Source organism: Saccostrea cucullata, unplaced genomic scaffold (genome assembly GCF_032062105.1).
Source record: "Saccostrea cucullata isolate Sc308-1 unplaced genomic scaffold, CSIRO_AGI_Scuc_v1 ctg630, whole genome shotgun sequence".
Taxonomy (NCBI): Eukaryota; Metazoa; Mollusca; class Bivalvia; order Ostreida; family Ostreidae; genus Saccostrea; species Saccostrea cuccullata.
The window spans coordinates 307467-335307 of record NW_026929377.1 but is presented as its reverse complement, the minus strand read 5'-3'; the positions used below and the strand labels follow the sequence as shown (position 1 = coordinate 335307).

Below are 27841 nucleotides of genomic sequence, written 5' to 3'. Positions count from 1 at the left end.
TTTTTATGCATACATATTTGTTTCGTTTACAAACAAAGGTAGAGGTTGTATAATTTGTATATGTATATTGGGCAAATGCCTCATATTTATATATAAAGGTACTTTTTTCTCTATTAGGTTGGACAAAAGTACTGCCTGGTATTTACTTATATCATCACGCAAAATGCATTCTTAAGGTATTCAGATCCATAAGAATGATTCCGCCAAAGATGGTGGACATTATTGCTATGGCAACGTATCCAATACCACGCGAGCTCATGCGCGTGTCATCTACAGAAATTTTCTGTCTGATGGCGATAGACGTATTTTTGGGAGGGATGCGTATGGTGTCTACGATGTTTTCAATAATTTGAGTCAGGTTTAGTTTAGTTGTAGGCTTGTTGCATTTACAAACACATTCTCCAAAGTCTGGAAATGAACAAAAACAAAATGTAAATACTCTTAATGATTAGTGATGATTGAAGTATGTATATTGTTTGAATAGCAAAAATTATCATTTGGAATTGATCATGAATTCCAATGTAAAGTGAGTTAGTGAATCTTAAAATATATCAAATTGCATTGGTTCTTTTAAAACAAAAATGGTCGAATCCCCCTGCTCCACTCATATCCTTGGCATTTCTGCATTATCTTGCCAGGATGCCATTGACCTTTAAGATATGACCTTGGAATAACAATGTGGGCCACCAGCAATGATCGATCATACATTTAGCTGCAGACCGGACTAGCTAGCTGCCAATATATTTTTTTATGATCTAACAATCATATTACTCAAATACATATGAATATTTAAATCATGGAATCCTTGTCTTTTAACCCAGTCACCTTAAAAATATTTACCACTGCCTAGTGACCATGTTTTATATGTAACTCCCTTTGCAAAAGAGTGTTCTGATAAAAATGGAAATCACCATGTGGGTTTGAATTTTATTAAAAAATTTTGATCATTTGATTCTCCCCGTGTAATGTAATACATGTTACAGGACTAGTACGTTGCAAGTTGTTGGAGTGATCAATGCTAAGTTTCTGTTCTTCAGATTCTAATGTGAAAAGGTGGTAAAATGCGATTGATGTTTCTATAAAGTACGTGAAGTAACTTCAATAAATACAGATTATTGCCTCCCATGGAACTTTTTCCAAAGAAATAAAATGTGGTGTTTTCTCTGATATGTTTGAAGATATCAAAATCCGTAAAGCAAGAACAAGAAAAAATCTTGAAATCAAATACAATTGTATACGTGATAAATGCTTTGTTCCCGGACTTTTCGATTTAATGATGAAATAATACTGTCAAAATACATTTCAGTGCCAACAAAATAGTGTAAATCAATTCTAGAGCTGTTGTGCCGACCATTTGTGAGAAAATTGAATGGTGGTGAATCTAGTCTAGTACGCGTAGAGTTGAGAAGTTTCGAGGTATGTCGATGTTTTATTGGGACCCTCTAAATTCCAAACCCTCTTAAATATTTTTATCAAAACATGTATCCTAACGTAAAATCGAAAAGGATCCACCATCATCATCTATATATCCAACATATATACTCGCACATGTATATCACAGGGGCCGGTAACATACTGTTTTTGATTTTACGTAATCACTATATATAGGCTATACAAAAAAGGAATATTTTTGTATACATATAGTGATTACGTAAAATCAAATACAGTATGTTACAGGCCCCTGTGATGTATATGTATACATGTATACCTAAATAAGAGTTGATTATATTTTTCGAGATTCTACGTACGCATCGGGTGTCATATGCATCATGAATGCGCAGATGCCTGTGATGGGTGTATAAACTTGGTTCCAATAAAGAACTGGGTACGGTATGTATACACAACGTACCCAGTTCTTTTCCAAGACCCCATCCCGGTTCCCTGGGCCTCCCTTTCCGCTTGCACATTTTTATTTGGGGGAAGGGGGGTCATCATGCCTTCAAAGTTTGAAAGAACTGATTTCAGATTTTCTTTATACCTGGTAGCTTCTCATCGTAAGAATCATTGCAAAAGCGTCTACTGACAGCACACTGACTAACGGGGCCTAAGGGACACAACCGACGGAAGTATGTGTTGGTTGTTTCCAGCTTAGCTAAAAAAGGAAATTCCAATGATAGGAAGTGTAAACTTTGAGATTTTAATAATAAGTAACTTTAAAGAAAGTAAACGTCCTTAAACTCTGATTACTGATATATTTTCCATATATTAACACCTTTTTAGATACCTGATTACTGTATTTCGAAAATTGACATTAAACTACTTGTAAGATTATTCTCAAGAATATATATAAGATTTTACAAATTTGAAAAAAATATGGGTATTCATAGATACCTTGGATGTCGCATCTTTTGATGAACATCTGGTGATTGGAATCGGATGGACGGTGGTACTTATCCAGACGATACAAATTGTCACTCGTCATTAGTCCGCAACTATTGATGACGTCATTGTAATTGAAGCCAGAGCAGCGATGACCAGTTTCTGAGACGAAATTATTACAGGCGATCTTACAGATGGAAACGCTGGCATTTTCTATGTGTAGTGATGCCATGATGTTTCCAAAGGCGTTTCGTTTGACGTCAAATAGACAGGTACCTTTAAAAAAAATGTGTGCAGTTTTATAAAAAGGTTACTATAATTACTGTAAAACAACTTATATTCGCGAGTAAGAAAGACTCTTTTAGCGAAGTTCGCGAGAGCATCGTCATCGCGAATATTTCTCGCCGCAAACCAGTCCTTAAAATCTCTGTGTCTATTAACATGATTAACAACAGATAAAAAAAGGCTTGATCGCGAAAGTGTTTTTTTTTAAAAATTTAATATTTTTAAACGGTCTTTTTTTTTTTAGTGTTTTTTTTAATTTTCATTTTTTTGAACGCTTGACCACAAGGGCTTGTCATTGGCGAGGTTAATTCTTTTTTAGCTCACCTGAGCCAAAATCAATTTTGGAGTCAAAATAGGAGAGTTTTACTAAGTTTGCTTTTCTATTTAAAAGACTCATTTCTTCCATCTAAAAATCTTTAAAATTACTTACCATGGGATTCCTCACACATAAACATTTTCTCACTCTGAAAACAATCTGCTGTCTCAAACTTCACTCGTAATTTTTTCACACTGCCGTACGTACAATATCTGTAGTCTGTTGTGGCAGGAGGGGTCTTTCCCCAAAATGCAAATGATGGCTCTTTGCAAGAACCTTCCCATTCAAAGCGAGATCTCGTTTTCTTAAATGGTGCATGGAGTCCAATCCAGAATTGTGGCTCCCTGGGTATATTGGAAATCATTAAGTGGTAGGTATATAAAAGGTACGATATCGTATACTCACTACTCACCGATTAAATAAAATATTTTATAGGCAAAAATAACTAATTCAAACAGATCATTTCTTACAATCCTGAAGGAAATCATTTCAGTGGCATGGTGTGTGTTTGTGATTTGAGAAAATTGACCCCCCCCCCCTCCCCTCTAAAAAAAAAAGTCGTACATATTATTTTTAGGGACACAAACATAATTTATCAAACTTAGTTTGCTTTCTTGTGTAGCTTTGTTTTAAAATTGACGGTTTCATTAATTTAAAATTTTTAATCAATATAAATTTCATTACATATTTTTCTCACTTCTCACTTGCATGCATGACCAAAAGAACCGGGGTGACGGAGGGGGTCCCAATATTTAAGGATTTTGGTAGTTGATAGTGCCCCCTAATTAAAATATTTGAACCCCCGCCCCTATTGAAATTGCTACCAACGGGCTGGCATGGTTTGAACGATCTTTTGATCATGTTTGCACTACGATTGCATAGAAGTCTTATAATATGAAGAAATCCTTTTTATGTGAAATTAAAATAAATTACTTTTACCTGATTGAATTCCATGGTTCTTTGGTCAAAAAGTATTTTAAAGCATCCAGTCTTTTCTGAGAAGTAATGGTCAACAATGTCTGATTGATGGCGCGACAGAATCGCTGTGCTTCGTTCCAAGTTATGGGTGTTGTATATAGAGTCACCCTAGCCGTTTGAGTGCTGCCTAGGCAAACATGTGTACCTACAACAAAGACTTCGGCATTTTCTAATTACTGAAGACAAATTGATGTAAACGAAAACGATACTAGTTTATTCATTGTTCATTCTGAATATATTGAGAGAGAGAGAGAGAGAGAGAGAGCTAGTTTATGGCTCCTTAGTTTAAACAGTATCACTCACTTATTATTTTTTATTTAGATATATATGTATTACTAGTAAACAAATTTACCCACAATTAACGAAGAAACATATGCACCTTCTACTTACATATTTTACTTAGCAATCCAATGATGAATATATAGTCCATAATTAAATTTTTTCTTCTATTTTGCAACTTGTTCATCGATCTTGAGAAAAAATATCCACAAAGTTAAGACGGTCAGTTAGGCTGGTGTGACTTTTACAAAATTGAGGAAGAGAGAGACAGAGAGAGAAGAGATCCACATCTACCTCAGACAGTACTTAGCGGATGCGCGATTTAAAATGAAGACACCCGTTGATATAGTCCATCGATGATCATGATGATCGATAATCGATTTTTTTAATTTGCTGTGCTCTTTTTGATAGATGTCATACACAGGGATCATTAGCCTTTTTTATTCATGCTTACTCAGCTACAATTTTATTTAGGGTACAATTGATAAGATAAAATATATTTCTTTATGAAAGGCGTCATACACAGGGATCTTTTTAAATGCTAAGTACATGTACAATTTTATTTTGGATAAAATTGATATAGTGAAATATTTCATTTTTTTTTTCTTTTCTTTCTTTTTTATGCAAGCTAGAAAATGAATTCATGTACTTAACTAATGTCATATATATGCAAGTAAAGAAAAACAAGAAGAGTTTGGCATTTTTTCATTCAGTGTACACTTTACAGTTTGCAAGTTAAAGTAATGAAATATTTTTTCTTGCCAGGGTGTTAAAAAGATTTAAAAATTAAACAAGGAGTATTTCATAATCTTAATTTCTAGCATAAATGTAACTTTAAAAAAAATTATGTCATATTTTTTCTTAAATATTAATCAGTGATATGTTTTCCTGATAAAGTTCACACAAAATATTATATATTCCGATTTTTAAATTTGCCGCCATTGAATTTGATTGTGCCGGAATTCACCGAAAGAATTGCATTGTGGGTAAATATCTTGGAAGCGTGCACGATCAAGGAAAAAATCGAAAGAAGGCGTCACATTGAAATTATGATGGTCATTTAGGGAGTAAAATAGTAGAACAATTATTATTTAAGCGGATTCGTTGTTTAAGGTAAGTTGTCAATGTCGATAAAGCATTTTAAATTCAATTTAAAGCAGGAAAATATAATTACGGGCGATAACTTCAAAGCTGATATGATGATGGCGATTGTGTGGTTAACTGCCCTTGTAGTCGGTGGGCAAGGGCGACAATTGATTGCGTCGATAGCGCTGTTCAGTACTTGTAGAGCTACTGTAGTGCATCAATCGTGTTGTTTTAGTGATAAATATCAATGTGTTTCTTCGGTTCTTGGGTATATTTCAATATTTTAGGAGCACATTCTTTTGTTTCCGCTTGCCAATTCAATATGGCGGAAAATTTATGCTCAAACGATAGGCCTAGAGACCCAGCCGGTTGAACGATTTTCTCTGGCGAAGCCATTGCACGATCAAATCCGAAGCAATTATCATATATCCAACATGCCATAGTAACACGAGATTTTGAATATGGTACAGCTGAACAAATTGTAGCTTCAAATCCTCTGTTAATTAAAGCTTTTCTTCTAGGCTAATGTAGACAAAATTGTTTTGAAAATGCTGCATAATGTAGGTCATGGGTCATAGTTCATAGACACCATGTGACAACTGCATATTTATGCATACTTGCAATAGGCCTACACATTTTAAAGATAAAGTTGAAAAAAATTTACACTCAATATAAATGAATTGACTTCAAAAAGACATATAATTTGTATCTATTTTTTAGAATGGAAAATTTAGGCGAAGAAAGTATTGATGTCAACATTCCATCAGGGAAATCTCAAGAGGTATAAATTATCTTCATCATCATGATTTTTTTTGAGTCATTTTTGTTATTATGTTTATGATTAAAAAAACCTGCTATAAAGTCACTTTAAAATGATGATTATTTCTGTAATCTATAGACGTCTTTAAAATTAGAAATTTCGATTCCTTTTTTTTTTTTGATCAACAATTCCCATACATAAAAGATACAGAATATATAGATTTTAAAGTTGAATAACAATTATTTTAACGTTTAAAATATAGATAAAAAAAAATTTAGAAAATTGAGATTAAGAAAAAGGATATAGAGAATTTATAGATTCTGCAAGATAGGGTATTAATACCAAGGTTACCGCATGCAATAAATATAAACAAAATAAATTTTAAAAGAGAAAATATAATATTTATAATTATTTAACTAAAAATTTGTTATCACTTAGATCAACAATGCAGCAGGTGATGTCTTGGAAGAAATTCCAGTTACCTCGACCAATGGCTTCCCTGACATAAACAGTCAAGTACCAGCAGTACAAGACACAAATGAAACGGGGGATCTAGGTACACTATGAATAGGTTCTTAGGGATGAATCCAAAGGTTCATCTGGCTTGATTCTTAAATTCTGAATCTTTGTAACAACTAGTTTAAGATGCATATAAGTTATATTCTGCATCAATGATATCAAAGATTTAAAAAGGTTACATATAGTATATAGCTTGAATCAGTATTGAAAATTTTACAGAAATATTGTTTTCAACGACCATATTGTTGGAAAAGGTGCAGAATTGTTTTAATTACCTGCTCTTGATACAATAATTATATGCTAGGTAGATTGTCAATTTTAAAGCTTTTATTTTGAATGTTTAGGTGCTGTCACCATGATCTCAGAGACACAAGTGACTTCACTTCAGGATACCCCAGTCATGACACAAGATCTGGAACAATTCATGCAGCAAACACAAGAGTCCATGTTGATGTCTACCATAGAGCAGAATGTAGTTGAAGAAAAAACAGAAGAAAGCCCAAGTGTGCAAGAGCCAGACTCTGCTGTTGAACCGGAAAATGCACCAGGTTTGGTTTAGTTTTAATATTAGGTTATATTCAAGCCAGTTTGGAAACTAAATAAAGTATATATATAAGAAAATGCACCAGGTTTGGTTAAGTCTTGATATTAGGTTATATTCAAGCCAGTTTGGAGACTATATAAAGTATATGTATAAATTTATTTTATTTATGTAATTTCTGTATGGGAGACTAAATAAAGTATATGTATAAATTTATTTTATTTATGTAATTTCTGTATGTTACTATGATGTTAATGTTTTGATGCTTTTAAAAATGTCAGCTGGTTAATTTAATATCAGAAGTGAAAAAAGACAGAATAGCAATTTTTTTCTTCAATTTGTTTTGCTTGCTTTAAAATGGTCATCATTTTTTCAGCCGGTGATATTGAAGAACTTGTCAGTACAAATGTTCTTATCCAGGTTACCACAGGTAGGTGAACATTTTGTTTTCTAGAATTTGTGTATAAAAAAAAGAAAAGTATGGATCTATGTTCATCAAAAGAAAGATTTCTAACAATGTCTTTCAAATTAAAAAAAAATTGGAAGAAGTGTGTGGTAGAAATAAAATCTGTCATATGTAAATGTAGCAGAATTTGAATTTTTACACTAGGTGCAGCACCCTAATAGTTTTTAACCCGAATGTCATTCCAGATGAAGTACTTTTGAGATAATAATTTTTCTGAATACTGGACTTAATTTTCAGCATGTCAAAAAATTCATTTATCATGCTGATAACCATTATGAAATATTGAATTCTTGTATGTTAAGATAAATATATGTACAGTATTTCATGCATTTTGTAAGCATTCTTCTAAACAAGAATTTCATTTCTGTTAAATATTTTGAAAAATTGATTTATTTAATATTAATACTGGAAATTATTTTGTTGTAGAGGGTGTAGTTGTTCAAACATCTGAAGGTGAAAAAGAGGTAAGATTAAACATCAAGTACTAGTATTCATCAAAGGCAGTGGGTAATAAAACTGCACCAAATCCATACTTTACTGATCAAAGAATGCCCTGCCTTAGTAAACCCCCCCCCTTTCTCTTGAATATTTTGAAATTAGATCTTTAATTCATTAAAGGTGCCTTGACACAAGATTTGAAGTTAAAATTTTCAGATTATTATGACATATGTTGCTGTAGCTTTTCACATGAAATTCTAATAATAAACATTTTATCTGAAAATTATGAAATTTGGGACGTGTTTGATTGACACATCCTTGCATTTTCTCAAAATAAACTTTACCCTAAGAACTTGAAAGAGAAAATTTTGTTGTATACTTATGAAAAATATTAATGAATTAATCCAAAAAATTCATAGCAGAGTTTTGATAAAGAAAACAAACTCACTGGATTGGTCAGTCCATGCTCATTGATACGTTCAGAGTATAATGAATTAAACACACCTGTGAAACGTAAACTGGTTTGAATTAATGAATTAAACACACCTGTGAAACGTAAACTGGTTTTGTAAACAGGGCATCAGCCCTGTTATTGTTAACGTTTCACTGGGAGTGTTCAATTTGTTAAACTCTGCACACATCACTGAGAATGGACTGACAAATACTTGTGAGCTGGTTTTGCATTTGTACATTTCTACTCTGAATTTCATTGATTATAGTTTTAATATTTTTCATTAATATACAAGAAAATTTCTCTTAAGTATAAAGGTTAAAGTTTATTATGTGAAAATGCAAGGCTGTGTCAATCTAACACATCTTGAAATTCCTAGTTTCAAGAATTTCCTGATAAAAATAAGTTTGTTGTTACTGTAAACATGGTTTTTTCGCCTTTTTACACTTGCTGGCAACTTTGCCCCATTTAAAATATGCCCAGCCACATTTCTGTTTAAGAATTTATACATTGTTCTTTGAATTTTCCCTGTTTTAAATTCGCACACTTATGACAAGGGACAAAAGGAAGAAAATTTCTCTGTATACAGTATATTTCGGTGTGAAATGCTACAGCAACATAAGTCATTATGATAAACCAAAAATTTGAGAAAATATTAACTTGAAATCGTGTGTCAAGGCACCTTTAATTGTTGTATTTTTTACAAATTATCTGGATCAGATCAGTAAAACTTATTAAAAATGGCAATATAAAAAGATGCTAACTGTGAAAAACAGTTTTCACCCATGTAGAGTCATAATTTTATGACAATTATATTTTTTATATTGAGTACTTTAATGGCATAATGATGAATTCTTTAATGCAAAAAAGTATAAGCTGATACTTTTACATATACATGACATTTTTCAATTTTGTTTGTAGGGAACTGAAACAGTTGAACAGAAAGAAGAATTAAAACAAGATGAAGAAGTTGCTCCAGAAAAGTCTGAGGAAGTTACAACTGAACCAGAGACCCAAACAACTGTGGAGGACTTTGTGCAGGAAACCACTGACAGGAATACAACTGAACCAGAAACTCAAGGAACCCTGGAGGAGTACATCATGGGACAAGACACTGGTGATGAAAGTGAAGCAGTGACAGCTGAAACCGAGGAAGATCAACAGGAAATCAATACTGAAAGTGAGAACGCAGGTGAGGAAGACGTCGAAGAAGGAAATGGTGTTGAAGAAGTTGAGTCCGCTGAGGGAGATGGTGTAGACATTGATGATGATCAGATGGAGGATGCAGTGGATGAAGAGTTAGAGGCAGAAGAGGAGGAGGAAATTACACAGGAATTGGAAACAGTAGAGGAAGCAATGGAAGATGAGCAGGGGGAGGAGGAAGAAGAAGATGATGAACCAGAGCAGATTAGTCAGAAGAATGTCAAGTCGGTGGTAAAAACTTACCCAAAACGGAAAGGAAAGGCAGATGAATATGATGAAGAAGAAGAACCAAGCCAAGAGGAGATGGAGCCTGTAAGCAAAGGGCGAGGTAGAAAATCTGCAGCTAAAGAATCTGATAAAGAAAGTTCTATATCAGAAACTCCAGAACCTAAGCCTAGGGGTCGTGGTAGGCCACCAAAGGGAAGCAAACCTTCTCCTAGTCCAGCAGTAAGTGATTCTGAACCAAAGAAGAGAGGGCGTCGGTCATCTTTAAAAGAAACAGCTGCAGAAGAAAGCACCGAGAAGGTAACACCATCTAAGGGTAGAGGAAGGCCTAAGAAAAATGAAGCCGAGGAGGAAGGAACACCAGAAGTAAAGTCAGCAAAGCGTGGTAGGGGAAGACCAAAGAAACAATTTCAGGAGGAAGAGCAAGAGGAGGAAGAAGAAGAAATGGAGGAAGAGGAGGAGAATGAAGATGTAGAAGAAGAAGAAGAGGAAGAAGAACCAGTCAGAAAAGGCAGAGGAAGACCAGCTAAAAAAGGAAGAGGACGTCCCAAAAAGCAAGTAAAAGAGACTGTGGAAGATGAGGAGGAGGAGGAGGAGGAAGAGGTAGAACCAGAGGAGCCAAAGTCTGCAAAACGAGGAAGGGGTAGACCCAAAAAGCAACCAGATAGCGAAGTAGAGACTACTGCACGATTAACAAGGAAAACAATTAAAGAGGAACCATCAACTCCCAGCAATGAAACTAAAAAGCGAGGAAGGGGGAAGAAGAATCAAAGTACAGAAAAGGATGAAGATTTGGAAATGGAAGTGGATGATGTTCCTATTGAACTTAGTGAAAATGAGGATGAAGAGGAAGAAAATGTTGAAATCAAGAAAAAGCGTGGCAGGCCTTCAAAATCTGGTGAGAAGACCCCTAAAGGGAGAGGAAGACCAAAGAAAGGAGATAATGAGGAAAAAACTCCAAAAAGAACTCCTTCTGCCACAGCAACATTATCAAAGAAACGCAGTAGAGGAGATGAGGACACTGAATCTCAAGAATCTACAACTGATGATGCACCCACCCCTGCAAAAAAACAAAGGGGACAGACCACTGATGCTGCCACATCTGATGCTTCCACAGGACCCGGTGTTGGTACAATAAAGTATGAACAGTCTGAAGCAGGGCCATCATCCAAAGGTCATACTTTGTTGAAGGAACCTGGACAAGGTGCAATGAATGCAGGAGATGTCTATGACTTTGATCAAATAGACATTGACAATATCATGACAGCTCAGCCTGGAACTTCAAAAGATGTCTCACAAGGCACACAGACCAATTTTGTTGAAGTAGAGTTAATTGAGGAATCTCCTGGAAAACGGTCTGTCTTAACACAAACAGATCCCAGATTGAAGAAAAAGAAGTTTGGTCCAATTGGACAAGACATGGAAACAAGTATGGAAGATGATTTTGACTCCCCAAAGAAGAAGAGGGGTAAAAAGGATGAAGATGTAGGATTGTTTGAGGAGATGGAGAACAAGAGGAGAGGGATTAGAAATACAGAAGAAGCTTTGAATTGCCCTTTTTGTGACAAAGCTTTCATTGGATTGGTAAAGCATATAAAAGGGAAGCATAAAGATGAAACTGATTACGAAGAAGAGATGAGGAATGCCAAGTGGAGAGAAAAGATTATGAGAGTTTCAGTGCAGGGCAATGTAGAAGAAGGGGAACAATGCCCAGAATGTGGAAAAGTAGCCAAGAATATCAAGAGACACATGGAGCTTCATCAGCAAAATAGAATGCAAATTCCTTGTCCAATCTGTGGAAAGGTGGTGCTAAAAACAGGAATGAGTTCCCACATGAGAACAGTGCACTCTGGACGAAAACCCTACAAATGTCCTCACTGTGATTATGCCTCTGCATTCCGAGGCAATCTGAATACACACATGAAGGGAATGCATCTGCATACTAGGCAATATCTCTGCAATACTTGTAAAGCTGCTTTTAAGACACTTGGAGCCCTGATTGGACACACCAAGAGAGTTCATGAAGGATGGAAATCACCCAATCAGAAGATTTTTATCTGCTCTGTATGTGAGAAGCGATTCACCAAGAAATATCACGTAGATCGCCACATGCTGATCCACACAGGAGAAAAGCCTCACAAATGTGGAGACTGTGGCAGATGCTTCAATAACAAATCAAACCTTATGTCCCATATTCAGCTGGTCCACAAGAAGCTGTCACCATACCAGTGTGACATGTGCCACGAAACATTCAAAAGAAAGAAGATGCTTCTGGAGCACATAGGCCGTATTCATGTCACCGCGGGTGAGGCGGCACAAGCTATCATCAGGAAGTTTGAACTGACTGAAGAGGTTGAGGAGGATGAAATGATGCCTGAAGACGAATCTGATGAAGAGGAACAAGGAGCTGAGGTAGGTTAATTTGATTGGGGGGAATAACAAAGATCATTTTCAATAGCTTTAGCTGATTTCCTAGTCATTCAATTATTTAAAGCAATATGAGCTGCAACTTTGATGTTGGAATTTTCTGTTGCAAAATTGTAAATAACTATTTGAATGGCAGAAAAAAAAAATGATTATAAACTTCTGTTGTTCATACATGTATTTGTGATGTAAGAGGTATTTATAAGCTTGGAATCAAAATTGCATTATTGTTGTCCTGTACAATAATGATTTCTTATATAATACTGTATATTCGATTGTAAAGAAGTCTTTCTTCAGAAACAATTTAATGCTTTATTTTAGTCAATTGATCAAAAAGGTTTAAATTACATTTTATTAATAATACATTTTAACAGCAAAATAAAATTTTCAATAAAACATTTGCTTTAAAGTTAAGGTCCTTACAGGGTTTCCAGAGAAAAAAGGTTTATACCCAGGTTTTTTCATTTATAAAAATAGTCATTGACAGACTCTATGTAACAGTGGCTAATAAAGCGTGTGTTATAGATTGAGAGGTAAACAAAAGCACGTGTGTGTGTTTTATCTGATATATTCAACTCTACAATAATAAAAGAATAGCAGAGATGGGTTTGTTTACATTGAGCTGAGGGCCAGACAGTCAACAGGTCGTAATTTAGAATCCTCTGTATGGTGGGAAGTGCAAAGAAGTGACATAATTATGCTGAAAGTGGTGACCCTGCAGAGTTGAGTCGATTATGTGAATCAGGCATCATTAAAAGTTAATAATAAATTCTTGCAAAAATGTTTAATGACATCGTTTCAGAGTGCAAACAACCAGTCTCTTGGTCATTATGAATAATAATTAGACGTTAAGGGACGTAATGCCAAAGAACCCACGCCATATATGTTTGTGACGGAAGTGAAGATTCAACAATGTATTTTATGTGTAAACTTTATGAAATAAATGGGTTTTAGAAAAATCTTATGGATAAAAATAATATAGGACCATTTTATCAACATTTTACATAGGAAATGCATTGAGAATTGTAAAAACATTGGTTTGTCAAAATCTTTAAAGCAGCAGCCAGACCAGGCACAGCCGAAAACTTCTTGAAAAATTCCAAAATCCAGAAACGAGCAGAATTTTTTGCCTGTGTAACTTCTGCTGATTTATCAGTTGTGAAATTTTATAAAACTTATTTATTAAGTGTGAATTTTATGTTTACATTTATTAAGAGACTAATTCTGAGTCTTTGATAAACCAAATAATTTTTCCTTACAGGCTACAAAGACTGTAACAGTGGCTGTCAGGTGAAAGCTTTTACACAAGCTTCTGTATAACTGTAAGCTGTCCAGTACATCATGCAAATGTGAAAGCAGTAGGCTACAAAGGCTGTCTGGTAAGTTCCAAAGCTTCTGTGTAGAAAAAATGTGACTCTCTAGAGAAAAGTGACTCTCTAATCACATTGTAGAATTTTATAAGGACATTTTAGGAATGAAGTTTGTGATTGAAGAAGGTGAATATTGGATTTTTATGAATTTAAAGTTTTTGAATGAAGAAGGTGAATAGTTGTCTTCAATGAATTTTATGCATCTGTATTATATGCAGGTAGTGAGAAGGATGTTTGATCAGATATATGAAAGAAAGGGAATTTTTTGTTGTTGTATCTGTCACGTTGAGATGAAAAAAAAATGTGCATAATACCATGATTGATGTTGTACATACATTACTATTTAGTGTTGCAATACTGAGTCTCATTATATGATCATGTCCAAAATTTGTTAGTGTTTTTGTTTTGCATCAATTAACATGCTAAATATAATGACTGTTAGAGTAAGCTTGATCTGTTAGACTGTATATGATTGTGTGGCAGTACTTGCTACGTTAGAAAGCATGTGCTTGGATGACACTTTTTTTATAGTAGCTATTTTAGCTGTGATCTGCAACATGTGTCCATGTAACTAGTATATCTGTAAAAACGTGTGGTTCCAAATCAACTCCATCACTGTGGCTTGATTCTAGTTTCCTTAGATGCATTATGTATTGTCATTGTGATTTTCATCATGAACACCTGTTTTAATTTTCATCACCATCCTTGTGTTGTTGGTAGGCTGGTAATTGAATTATATGGATATGATCCTTGCCCTTTAAGAGAGATGATTCTGAATCTGCATTGTTCTTTGTTTTGTTCATGTATTGATAATTTCTTTAAGATTGATTCTATCAATGTACGATATCAGTGGTAGCAAGTTGCCTTGCTTTGTATGTGCTAAAATTTCACTTATCAAGACATTCCTTTTGTTGTTGAAGTGAATTTTTATTTCATTTCGATGTATGAAGATAAGAAAGCTCTAAGAGTAGTACAAAAATTGATATGTGGCACTCCTTTAATAAGGTTGAATGTATATATACTTGGATACCTGTTTTAATTGTAAGATTAATTTCATTTTTAAAAAGAATCCCTTCAAAAATGTAGATTCATGTATTTGTCTCATATACAGAAATCTGGTAATGCTTGAAATGTTTTCACCTCAAATCATCCATTATGTTATTTGGATGCAGAGGGTATTCATTTACTATGCTTGCTGATTTAAGGTTGTAAATAATGTTTATGGAAGATGAGATTTTAACTGAATGAAGATTATAAACATGTACACTGATCAAATTTGTAAACATTTTCATTATAGCATGAAATAAATAATAGAACAATGTATTCCTCTGTTGTACCAGGTGACATACTTTTTTCTTTTTTTTAGATTAAGGGGGATGTTGGATCTAGTCTGGTGTAAAATAAGAAAACTTATTTACCCAAAGTGCTAATGCACTTATTTCCTACTGTTAGAGACCAAAATTAATAAATAATTAAGTTTATTTTGTGTTAATTAGGAGGAAATTAGTCATGTTAGAAGCAGCTACACATTCACGGATGAAAAATGCATGAAAATTTAAATTTGATTCAGAAATATGGCTACAACCATTTGTTTCGCTTTTTTCTTGTCATTATCCATAATTCTTGAAAATTTGATTTTTCATATGGGTGTCTTCCTGGGGCCATGTGTTTATTTCGCCCCTTTCACACAGAGTAGGTAGATTAATAATAATCATTAGATCACATCGTCTGATTAATGAACATGTGCTGTTTTGTTTACTGTGCATTCCAGAAAAGCTACATGTATGTTGCAGTTTTCTGATGATGTATAGATTCTAAATCAAATCATGGCCTTTGGGTGGGGTAAGGCCATAGTAGGGCATCAAAGTTTTACATTTGAAAAATATGGACAACTTTAAAGAACCACTGGATCAGAAAAGGCAAAATGTGGAATCATCCTTTGTGGTAGAATTGTTCAAATTATGTCCCTAATAGAGATGAAAAGTCTTATCTTAAAACTTAAAGAAAAACTTAAAAAATCAATGACGAAGAATCAAGGGGACAGGGAAAGTAAAATTTCAGTCAAAAAATCCTAGGGTGAATTAAAAACATGGTCTCCTAAGGTGGGGCTATGAAGGGATTGAAGTTAAAATTGTGCAAGAAAAATCTTGAAAGCAACACTTATGAAGAGTCTGGATTCATTCTTTTGAGGTAATCCATCCGACCGGTCACACCCGCCGTGTGCTCCCTGTCATGATCAGGGGAAAATCCGTGGATCCGGACAACTCCGTGTGTAAATAATGGCCGAACAATCAGTGAGAAAAAGTCTGTAAAAGAGACAACTGATATTTTTGCTTCATGAACTTGTTTGTCAACAACTTACATCGTTTTAGAAATTTTTCATACATAGAGCATACTCTTCCGTATCGAATCAACTGAGTGATTTAAACTCCATATGTAGTTGACAACGGTACATTGCTGCATAAGTAAGGGAAGTTGACGATTGAAAAGTTAAAGCCATCACGTATTAACTATTATCCTCCTTTTCAAGTAAAACATCAAAATATGAAACAAATATGCCAGACTTTGTGGTATCTTATTTCTAGCTCACCGTTTTATATCATGTCGACATAAGAATGGAATTAACTATTGTTAATTGACAATTGACGATATATCAAAATGTCTAGGTCACACAAGAGTTTTTTTATTTTCTTGTATTTTGAACGAATTCTGCTCCATATGAATACAAAAATAGGTCTGCTAATAACGGGGCACAGTAGGTACCCATGGAAATATCAATAGATTGTCGGAAGATCTGGTCTCCAAAAACCACATACATATATTATACATGTATAAAGAAATTGTCAATCAGATACTCGAGCATCTTTTTAATATCAACTTCAGTATCTCTTGAGGCAGATCAATAAATTAAAGATGTCTTTCATTTACAGTATTTAACAAATAGCATTAATTAAATGAAACATTGCTCTTATCAATATACACATGAACAATATTGATAAACAATATTAAAATATTTTACGTATAATTTCAATTTTGATAACCTGAAACATTTCAAAGATGTTTCATATTTCACGTGTATCGTATAACTTGAAACAACACTTTCACTTATATATAGGTAACATATTTGACCTTATGAATTTGCGGTACTTTGGCCCACTTTGCCAAGTTTACTACACTAACTTTTGAAGGGTTGTTGCTTAGGCCTTTAATTCATAGTACTGGAGTATTCGTCCTGATACGTCTTTCAATGAGTACAAATATTTTTTTTATACCCCCCGCTTGAAAAGCGGGAGGGTATATAGTAATCGTTAATTCCGTCCGACTTTGTGGTATCTTATTTCTAGCTCACCGTTTTATATCATGTCGACATAAGAATGGAAATAACTATTGACAATTGACGATATATCAAAATGTCTGTACGTCCGTTTTTTTTTTATTTTCTTGTCCGTCCGTCCGTCTGTCTGTCCGTCCGTCCGTCCGTCTGTTACGCTTTGGGGTACCACATCATATATTATCCGCAACTCCTCTCATACCACTGAATGAAATTTGATGAAACTTTCACAGAATCTTTATTACATATTGCCATTGTGCACCTCCTATTTTACTTTTTGATCAGACACATATTTTGGGTTTCCCGGCCATAGGAAAACATGGAATTTTTCACCAGTTATAACCATATGGGAGGCGGGGGGTATCATTTAGTGAGCTCATCGCTCACAGTACCTCTAGTTTACCTTGGCTTTAATTACAGTTTTAACTTATTTCGATAAAAAAACTTTAACAATGTTTATAATCTTGATTGGTTTCATTTATGAGGCTTTTCTTATTTCACATTAAAATTCCTTGTAAGATCTTTAATACCAACAATTTTATGAGAGGCTTTAACTTGGCAATAAACTGTCGATCATATACTAACAGATGCTTGAGGACAGCCCCCCTCCCCCTATAGACCTCGGGCCTTTTAGACTTTTATATACCCCCCGCTTGAAAAGCGGGAGGGTATATAGTAATCGTCAATTCCGTCCGTCTGTACGTCCGTCCGTCTGTTACGCTTTGGGGTACCCATCTCTTATCCGCAACTCCTCTTATACCACTGAATGAAATTTGATGAAACTTTCTCAGAATCTTTATTACATATTGCCATTGTGCACCTCCTATGTTATTTTTTGATCCGACACATATTTTGGGTTTCCCATAGCAAAACATGGACACTGCCATTTATACACATATGGGAGGCGGGGGGTATCATTTAGTGATCCCATTGCTCACAGTACCTCTAGTTTTACATGAATTATATATGGATGACACATTTGTAATATACAGTGTAATCTATTCTATCAAATCAGAAAATTTGCTCAGTTTAACAAATATTTTATTTAAAAAAATCTACCCAGCTATATATAATATATTTATATTAAGTATATACATGTAGAATGCAGGTTAGATTTTATTTTAACGTTAGGTAATTATTTTAAATTGTTGGTATAGATTTTATCACAAATATATCATTGAAAGATAATTTATGAGAAAAAAGTCGAAAGTCCCAGGGGTCTATATCGAAAAGAGGGGGGAGGGGGTCCCGTCCTCAAGCAACTTTGATCATACTTAGGCATCACATTTTTAAAAAGATTTTCCCTCTTTTTTTTAAAGATACATGTACTTGTTAATTTTATTTTCTCTTCCATGAATAGTTGACAAATATTTTATATACCTTTTAGTTTAACAAGACTTAAATGATATAAGATTATAAATATGTCGGATCTCGAGGGGTTTCCTTTTATTCTATACCAACATCATGAACATGAAGACGAAAAGCAAGTTTCATCACTTGTCCCGTTTTATTTCAAACTAGAGGTACTGTGAGCAATGGGCTCACTAAATGATACCCCCAGCCTCCCATATGAATATTATGGCAGTGTTCATGTTTTGCTCTGGAAAATCCAAAATATATGTCAGATCAAAAAGTAAAATAGGAGGTGCACAATGGCAATATGTAATGAAGATTCTGTGAAAGTTTCATTAAATTTCCTTCAGTGGTATGAGAGGAGTTGCGGATAAGAGATGGGTACCCCAAAGCGTAACAGACGGACGGACGGACGGAAATACCGATTGCTATATACCCTCCCACTTTTCAAGCGGGGGGTATAAATATACTCCATTTAATGTCCATCTACAATAACTGAACAACAGGCGCGTTATTCAAATTTTCACATTCACATTTCCTACTTTTTGGTCGAAGGCTCCATACTACCCTTCCCAAGTGAAACTATTGGATCCATCCCTGTTGATATTTAAATCAGAACGCGAAATAAAGACTACCTAAAGTCACTGTTACAGAGGACACAAAGATAAACAAGCAAATTCAAAGAATTGTGGTCCCCCGCTTTCGGTGTCTTTATCGGTTATATGTCATTTTTTTATGACACATTGTCTCAAATATGAAAGCCCTATTATGTATCATTTAGAAATTATCACTGAATTTGATTATTTTTAAAAATAAGGTCAATCACGAAGGTCAAGGTTCATGGGTCACAAATCATAGCATGCTTGGAAATGTACTGTCACAGGTAAGGCACATGTCAAATATGAAAGCCATATTTCTTCTCAATATAAGGATCAAGATGTGCTTGAGAAACACTGATGACCTGTATGGCAGCAAAGCAAAGATTAAACTTTTCTTAAATGCAAATTAAATATATTATTTCCCGAAAGTCAAGGTCATTCATGATATCCAATGAAAGGCGCTGTCACAAGGATTAGATATTTGAAACATGAAAGCCTTAGCCCTAACCTTTGAAAGGTTATGGCTAAGGCTTGTTTTCTAAAGTAGGTCAAAATCCAAGGTCAAGGTCAAAAAGTCAGAGTTCTTTGTATCCAATGAAAGGTCTTTTCACATTGATTACAAATGTGAAGTATGAAAGCCCTATCTCTTATCGTTCAAAAGTTATGGTCAAGGTTAAAGTTTTTTCATAGGTACATAAATCTCTAACTAAGGTCAAGGTGATTAGGTCAAGGTTATTGGTATCCAATGAAAGATCTTGCCACAAAGAATACATATGTGAAAAATTAAAGTACTAGTATCTACCATTCAAAAGTTATGGCCAAAGTAAAAGTTAGGATTTTTTGTGTAAAAGTGGGTCAAACTCCAAGGTCAAGGTCAAAAGGTCAAATTTGGTGGTACCCAAAGAAAGGTCTTGTCACAATAAATACACATGTGAAATATGAAAGTCATAGCTCCACTAAATTAAAAGTTATGGGCAAGGTTAAAGTTTTTGTGACGGACGGACAGACAGACAGACTGACAGACAGACGAATGAGATTTAATGTCCCCTCGCTTTCGCGAAAGCGGGGGACAATGACATAAGGCCAAATTATAAAGAGAGGGCTTAGATCGGAGAGGGCCTATATCCGGCGGGGAAAGGCATTTACAAGGCATTTACAAGAATCACAATGGTGCGCTCTTCGTTCTTTTATCGATCGGAATCTATACTCAACTTGGATTGATATAATATACAAGTACACTGTATAATCAAATAAGCACTACCCAAGAGATGCTGCGAAAATAATATTTTTGCGAAAATTGAAGGAGGTGTATATCAATGCCGCCTATAGCTGGAAACGCCCTTTCGAGAACACATACGTCGTTGATTGAACATGTCTCGTGTATTTAGAATCTGGTTGGGTAAGATCTTTACACACAAACTTTCGTGATCTCAATTGACCTTCTTGATTTTATAGAATTTTTCGTAATCGCTCAGAATGAGGTAATGTATACTTGAGAGACAGACCTCTTGGTATTTAAATGACAGTGACATTTTAAAATTTTCTAGGGATATTACAGAAAATCATGATGTTGTTTCCTGTTAATTTTGGACGCATTGTCCACATGTTACCTCTGTTTGGGATTCTTTATGCTTTGCCAAGGTAAGAAAACCGAAATACCTCAATAAAATTTTGATGTTTCGTTACATATGCAATGAATTTTGATTGATAAAAATGTCAAGGATAAAACGTGGTTTAAACACCCAATTTTATGTTAACGCCCCCAAAATCTACCTGGTTCAAGATCAATCATTTACCGCCTGTCAATCATTAAAAAAACAATAGCTCCTGATTTGATTGACAGGCCAGGTACCCGTGCTACCTGATAGTCTGAGTTTGTGTGTTTTGAAAACGATTGCCTGGTCACGCGTCAAACACTTTCATGTAGCCGCCTTGTATACACGGGGGTTAAAAAAAAACTTGGTGAAATTTTATTTCAAAAACAATTGAGAGTAGAAAATTAAAACATGACTTCATAAATTATTTGCTTTCAATCTCAACAGCTATCGTTGTATTTTAGGCGATAAATGTCGTCCAATTCTGCTATGGAATTTAGACCGGTCCGTGCACAAAAGCGCTATTTGCCGATTAAAATTGGAATATGATAAATAAGAAAAGATATTTATTGCACAAACAGCATGGAGAAAAAAATTCATGTTCTGAAATGTCAGAAACATGAGTTTTGAGATTGCAACTTTTAGTTGGAATTTCCTAACGTCTGTCAATACCCAATATTCGAAATTAAAAAGTGAATATATAAAGTATAAGATCAATTCTTAAAAGTATAAAAGAAATCTTGCAAACAATAAAAAAAAATTTAAACACGCGAACACCCGGAAATGGTGAATATTTTCGACACTATTATTGGTCAGAACGTAGGCATTGATATTCCTATCGCGGTACATTGTTTATGTTCATACGATGGATAGACCTATGAATGGAATATTTTTTAAAAAAATTATTTTGATATTTACACAAGTTTAATTAAAAATACTCTGTAGTTTTACTCTGTGTTCTTATCTTTAATTTTACTCTTTTTTTTTTTTTATATTAAAACGATATTTCTTTATAATTTTATTTTCTTCATTAGATTTTTTAGATATCGCTGAAAGTAAAATAAATAAATTTTATATTGAAATATTTCAATTATTTCAAGTAGTTTCATTCAAATTAAGACACTAAACACGGAATGTTGACCATGATCACCAGACACAGACTTCCTGTGTAATGCTACGTGTATATAGATTTTTGACATCTTGAGTATTGGAGGTCTCCAGGTAAATAACATTAGTACTACTAAGACCACTCCCCCTTCTCAGGTTACCGTACGGTAAAAAAATTGGGTCTTTAAAGGTATTGCAAGTTTTATTTTGGAACTTATCTGTATAGTTATAGTTTCTTTTACATATGTTATCTTTAGCTGGGAACAACTCGAGAGTAACTTGACCAAAAACAATTTTGACATACCACCTTGGACGTATACAGGTAAACTGACATTTTCAAAATTATCGGTTATCCTATTGCAGATCTTGGTGTAATACAATTCAGCCAACCGTCTAGTAAATGACTTGGGAATAAAGGGGGTTTAGATTTTGTAAAAAATTAACCACCTTAGAGATTACACAATATGCATCTTTTAAATGATTTGCAAATTAAATTTCGCAAGATATATACAATTCTTTTAATCTAAAAGTCCAAGAAAAATTGAATAAGCATCAGAGTGCATCAAACTTAATATTAATTCTACAAAGAAAAGTGAAAATGAATATTGATTTTTCGACGAAATATTTAGGTTGAAAACGTGAACTTGAGTGTAATCTTAACCATTAGAAGACTGTTTGCGGTTCTCGTTATAAGGCTATGTAAATCAACATTTCAGGTAATTCAACCCGCATATCTACACAAGTTCTTTTCACCCACGTACAATCGCCGACATTATCTGTGAGTAGCCTAATGATATTTCATCCGAACCATTTATGTTGATACTTTATTGAATCTAAAAAGTAAAAGGTATACAATGTACAATGTATATTATATTTGCATCGATCGATTAGTTCATTTTAAATATTTTATTGGAGATTTTTACAGGATACATTCTATACATTTGAATATCTTCGTTCAATAATTCAACGAGGAATGCAAACTACACGCTATTTGGAACAAATCATTTAATGTAGCATTATTGATTACAAGTGCAACTCTGTTCGAAAAAATAAGAATCTGAATTTTGCATGAGATATTTGTACCATGCATATTATTGGTAGTGTTTGTATTTGCATTTTAATCTAAATAATTGTTAAGTTGACAAGTTTCAAAAAATTGATCTTTGCACTGTGTACTAGTATTTGTCAATAAAATTGTCTCTTTGTACATTTAATATCAAGAGACATATAAAAACATTGGTTTTTTTTATATGTCTCTAATTTATCTTGATACATACACACTGTATTATGATTAACCTTTAATCAGGAACTCGGAAGCTCTTTTCATCTAATTCAAGAATGGGAGGACGTCCGTCTGAGATACAACTCCAATTCTGTTCAATTTGCTGGAAAATATGTGTTGCTGGACTTAGACAAATATGTGTATATATGGACACCTGATAGTTACATACACAACGCCATATCTGAACTACAACACAGCGTCACCAAACCCAATGTATTCATCCGCATCTACCCCAACGGAACACTGGTAAAAAGTACAAGGTCAGTCACCAAAAACTGCTCTCAGAATCTACAACAAAAACATTAAGCAGACTTTGATTTTATTTTCTTCAGAAGTATTTCAGGATAATAAGCACTGTTTGATCTTGATAACAGATATTATTTTTAGCGAAGATCAAGTCAAAGTAGCATGAAGCAAATGTTTATAGCATTAAATTGTGCCATAACCGTCAAAATGGACAAAGCAAAGGTCACAATTAAGTAATGGACGTCTTATGTTCTTTATATGCAGGTCATATCCTTTTGAAGGAGTTGCAAAGATCATAGAAAATATTAATGTAGAAATTGAAAAAAAAACTGGCATAACCTTAAACACCTGCCAGCATTCAAAGCTAATGTTGGAAAATCTTGTCTCGATGTCTGACTTATATTGTAAATGCTGAATTTTATTTTAAATTTTTTAATTTTTATTCACTATATATAAAGAAAATTTCATTCGGAAGGGGGTCAGAGTCGCATTTTAGTGTTGTCTGTAGTACACGATATATATGAGTGCGTATCACTTTCAATTGGTAACTGTCCACTAAAATTGAAATTGTGAATATAGTGTATGTCCCGAGAACATACTTTATTAGACCATCAAACGTGGACATTTTATACATCGGATTGCTGAATTACAAATCTGTTCAATGTGTGAATAAATCAAGTATTTTCTTAAAAAAACATTATAAAAGCTTTGTTGCATTAAAAATTGTTCAGTGTATGAACAAGTCAAGTATTTTCTTATAAACAGATTGACAGTAAAAACACCATGTCCCCTGACATCAGTCGGCTTTCCACACGGTTCTCAGACGTGCACAATGGTGTTTAAAAGTTGTGAGTATAACGTTAGAGTTTTGGAGAAGATAACTTAAAAGGGAAAAAAAAACAAACAAATTCGAACCCTTTATTCAAAATGATTTTTGCTAACATTTTGAACTGAGTACTTCTTCTGTAAACAAATGTTGTCAACCACACTTTAACAAATTGACTTTCAATATTAAAGATTCCTTTACGACCTCAGAAGTGAGTATGATTTGGAGTCATCGTAACCCCACCAGATACAGCGACGAGTTTTCCACTAGTGGTTTGAAAGTTTCCAATATTAAAGAAACAAACTGTCCCACAGAATCAGGTAATTATCTTAATTAAGTGGAACAGATAGGGTCAATATTATATATCTGTAATTTATCAAAGATTTATTTCCATTCACATGAATTTAATTACTGTTTGATATAGCATATTCCCTCTAACTAAATTTGTTTACTTCTGTTCTCTAGCGTAATTTTCTACAACACTAGTATTGTGGAACGGTATTGCAAAGTCCGATTTTAACTTTTTAAAGATTTCCCTACACAACATCTGTGGAAAACAAGTTTGCAAATCTTATTTCAATCTACAGAGACACTGTTTCTGTAAACAAAAGTGAAACTTTCATTCATGAGAATTCCCGAAAGCTGAAACACTTTCTTTTACTCGCGGGTAATTATTGGCTCGAACATTGTACATGTATATTGTGTATTGTGTAAATGTATATTGCGTATTGAATATTTTATTTGCTGCAAAATAAATGGTTGCAGATAGATTTTATATCAAGGAATTTCAAATTATATAAATTTGTTGCAAATATCCTGCTGTGAAAAGGGACATACTTATTGCAATATTCGAAAAAATTGACAAAAAGTCGTAAGTACATATCTTTGTCTGAAATAATCAAATGACACTTGTATGAAGTACAATGTAGTTTAAACAAATGTCTGGTGTTTTTTCCTTGATTTGCTTTTTTGAAGTTTGAAGGATTTTTTTATAACGTTGTTAAATAGAAAGAAGTCACGGCACTACTTACAATGTAAGTGCATAAAGTATATGTAATCAAGCGGTCTAACTGTATTTAAAACTGTGTCTTTGATGTGACAAGCTTGCAAAAAAATACTACTTCACAGTAAGATTCACATCCCTTTACATCGAATTACCTCATTTGACTTGGTGTTTATTTACAGGAGAAAACCCATGCTTAAAACTCCAAATCGGAATAGTACGGGACTTCAGTCAGCTGATTTTACGTATCTACGTCCCAAGTGTGTTCTTAGTGATTCTTGGTTAGATGAGCATGTGGATTGACAAGGGCCAAGTAGGCGCGCGCACCAGTCTGGGCGTGTTATGTGTACTTTCCATAGTAACACAACTAGTGGGCGTGGTCTCACTTGGAAATGGGCTGGAAGGCCTAATTGCAGTTGACATTTGGATGGCAGCTTGCATGTTTTTTACAATTATGGCACTTTGTGTGTTTGCTGTGGTTCATAATATGAAGCGGAGGAAAGATAAAAATAAACAAAAGTACAAGGTACTTCATTCATACACTATATTCAGAACACTTCATATCATAAGGCTGCGTGATTTACCCCATTTATTTGCCTTACAAGAATATTGCTGACAAAACCAGCTTTTTGCATCAAAAATGACATTGGGTCATTATTCTAATAGGTCAGTTCTCTACAACTCACACAGAGAAAAATGACCCCAAAGCCATATTTTTTGTTTTCACAAAAAGGTGGGTCATTTTTCTACGTACAATACCTGGTACTGACAAGGTCAATATTCTTTGAGAGTCACTTTTCGTCAATATACTGGTATAATTATTTGATATGCAACTTGTACCACACTAAATTCGAAATGAAACAATAAATTAAACCTCTAATGCAATTGATGCATATTATTTCCATCTTAGGTAAAAGATTAAAGGCAAGAAAGATATCGATGAAAATAAAACACCTTGCCTCTCTGATAAATGGGATATTGAGAATTTTTTAAATTCATCCTCCATATATATGCATATCAATATTTCAATATTCCATTATCACCTATTTACTAGTATAATGTATGTATAAAGTTATTATATATATATACTAGTATCACCTATTTGGTCAAAACACATGAACAGGTTTTACAAATGAACAATTTCTAAACTATGACAAACTACTGTCAAATAAGAAGGCCATACAAGGGTATTCAATCAACAATTTGCAGATCAACATTTTGCAAATAGCCCATGGACTATAGACTGACTGTTTGCAAATACAAACTGTCTTTAGTAGGTCAGATATTAACTTTTTTCTGAAAAAAGAAGATATTTTTGTGAAAACAAAAAAGGTTTTCGGTGCTCGGTCCACAGGAAATGCATGCTTGACCAAACCAATTTTCTTATGTTTTAATGTGTTTTATTTGCTTTGCTCTCATTTTGTATTGTTTTATTCGGCTTCTGTCAAAGTCTGATTTATGTTCTTTATCTTCACATTCAATTTCTTCAAAAGATTTCTTTTTTTTACTTACTCTTGTCTCTGGTTTTATTCATAGGTGAGCTCTGAAGACGACGAAGGGACATCTTGTTGTGACGTCCAACATGGAAGACTCCAGAATATATTTAGAGTTGTCTACCCTCTTTTGTTTATTATATTTAACATTGTGTATTGGGCATATTTCATATCTGTAGATTAACATCCCAATTTATTATGAAAACATCCACTCTCCTCGTGCAAAATCATTCAAATCCATTTTTTCCGCGTTTTTATTTTTTAAAATCCTTCTCGCTGACGAAAGCCAAACGTCTCTTAATCTTTTTAAAATAAAAATCAATCAAAGAGTTTATTATGTAATACTATTTTCCCCATGGATATACTATTGTGAAATTATGTCTGCATAATTTTATTTAAAGAAAGGCTACCCATTTACTTGTCCTTAACTTTGATAATATTAATTTAACTCTATGTCCATCTGTCTTTCACAAGTTCTCTGTGTAGGTTTTGGGATAATATCTCAAAGAGACCTTAATAGCTTTCACAATAATTTTATAGCTGATAATAACTACATAAATTCTATTCGAAATTACGAATAAACTAAAAATTTAACATGAAAACTCCCTACTGGTATTATTAACAAGGTAAAAAATTAAAATTTTGTATCAAATGATTTTCAGATAATCTTATTTTTCTCTGAGGTGTGGAATTGGAATTTAACAACATGAATCGCTGTAGGTAAAAATGCTTGTATTGATTTTAGTCAAGAATACTAGTGATCATTATAATTATTATTTTTCATTCGTGAATTTTTTGGTTCCTCTTTTGTCCGTAATTAGGGGACATTTTCCTGAAACAGTTTTCTTAATATACAGTTAGATACGAAAAATATTTTTTAGCTACCCTAGAATGTAGAATTTTGCTTTTCCAAGATTAATTTGCGTATTATTACGATATACGTGTATTTATATCGATATATTTCAATGTTATTACGGGTTAATATCCCATGACACAGTAGTAATTTTGACAAATAATGACGACTGAATGATATTTTTTGTGTAAATAAAATTAATAATTGTATGTTTTTTTTTTCTTTTCTTGCTTACGGAACAGATTTAAAACTTTGTCTTCTATCTATGATAGTGTGTGCATTATATGTAAATGGATTCACTATCTGTGCAACTACTTTTGATTCGAAGTGTTCTCTTTTTTTTCTTCAAAAAGGGAAGAGTTTTTTTTTTCTTCTATAAACTGGGAATCGTGTTATTTTTTTTTAACATTGAGTTTTTTCGTTTATATTTTTTTTTTGTATGAATTTTTTTATAATTAAATAACAAAGAACTTTATTCGGTAATAACCAATAT

The 27841-nt window shown here is 33.6% G+C and overlaps 2 protein-coding genes, 1 long non-coding RNA gene and 1 pseudogene across 3 annotated transcripts; 3 read left to right on the top strand and 1 right to left on the bottom strand.

The window, feature by feature from the left end:
• Positions 1–55: 55 nt before the first annotated feature.
• On the bottom strand, positions 56–4658 carry LOC134280696 (uncharacterized). Its single transcript, XM_062763137.1, has 6 exons — positions 4289–4658; positions 3860–4043; positions 3035–3264; positions 2332–2595; positions 1979–2092; positions 56–408 (listed from the first exon to the last, which is right to left on the bottom strand). The coding sequence occupies exons 1-6, from the start codon at positions 4362–4364 to the stop codon at positions 155–157; spliced, it is 1122 nt and encodes a 373-aa protein (XP_062619121.1). The 5' UTR covers positions 4365–4658; the 3' UTR covers positions 56–154.
• A 512-nt stretch (positions 4659–5170) lies between these two features.
• LOC134280694 (zinc finger protein 37-like) lies at positions 5171–12307 on the top strand. The gene is made up of 7 exons (XM_062763134.1): positions 5171–5290; positions 5984–6044; positions 6462–6579; positions 6887–7090; positions 7460–7513; positions 7976–8013; positions 9360–12307. The coding sequence occupies exons 2-7, from the start codon at positions 5985–5987 to the stop codon at positions 12285–12287; spliced, it is 3402 nt and encodes a 1133-aa protein (XP_062619118.1). The 5' UTR covers positions 5171–5290; position 5984; the 3' UTR covers positions 12288–12307.
• A 1401-nt stretch (positions 12308–13708) lies between these two features.
• Positions 13709–14981, top strand: LOC134280674 (uncharacterized). Its single transcript, XR_009994942.1, has 2 exons — positions 13709–13786; positions 13832–14981. It is a non-coding gene; the product is annotated as an uncharacterized LOC134280674 (long non-coding RNA).
• Positions 14982–20286: 5305 nt separating this feature from the next.
• On the top strand, positions 20287–26693 carry LOC134280692 (glutamate-gated chloride channel alpha-like; annotated as a pseudogene).
• The last annotated feature ends 1148 nt before the right edge of the window (positions 26694–27841 follow it).

Bases quoted from the DNA above. Each gene is read 5' to 3' on its own strand.
- LOC134280696 (XM_062763137.1), bottom strand. From the start codon at position 4,364: ATGAACAAGTTGCAAAATAGAAGAAAAAATTTAATTATGGACTATATA. The intron at 2,596-3,034 runs GTAAGTAATTTT...TTTTTTTTAAAG, and splicing joins TATGTGTGAGGAATCCCATG to GTACCTGTCTATTTGACGTC. The intron at 409-1,978 runs GTATAAAGAAAA...GTTCATTTCCAG, and splicing joins TTACGATGAGAAGCTACCAG to ACTTTGGAGAATGTGTTTGT.
- LOC134280694 (XM_062763134.1), top strand. From the start codon at position 5,985: ATGGAAAATTTAGGCGAAGAAAGTATTGATGTCAACATTCCATCAGGG. The intron at 6,045-6,461 runs GTATAAATTATC...GTTATCACTTAG, and splicing joins CATCAGGGAAATCTCAAGAG to ATCAACAATGCAGCAGGTGA. The intron at 7,091-7,459 runs GTTTGGTTTAGT...TCATTTTTTCAG, and splicing joins TGAACCGGAAAATGCACCAG to CCGGTGATATTGAAGAACTT.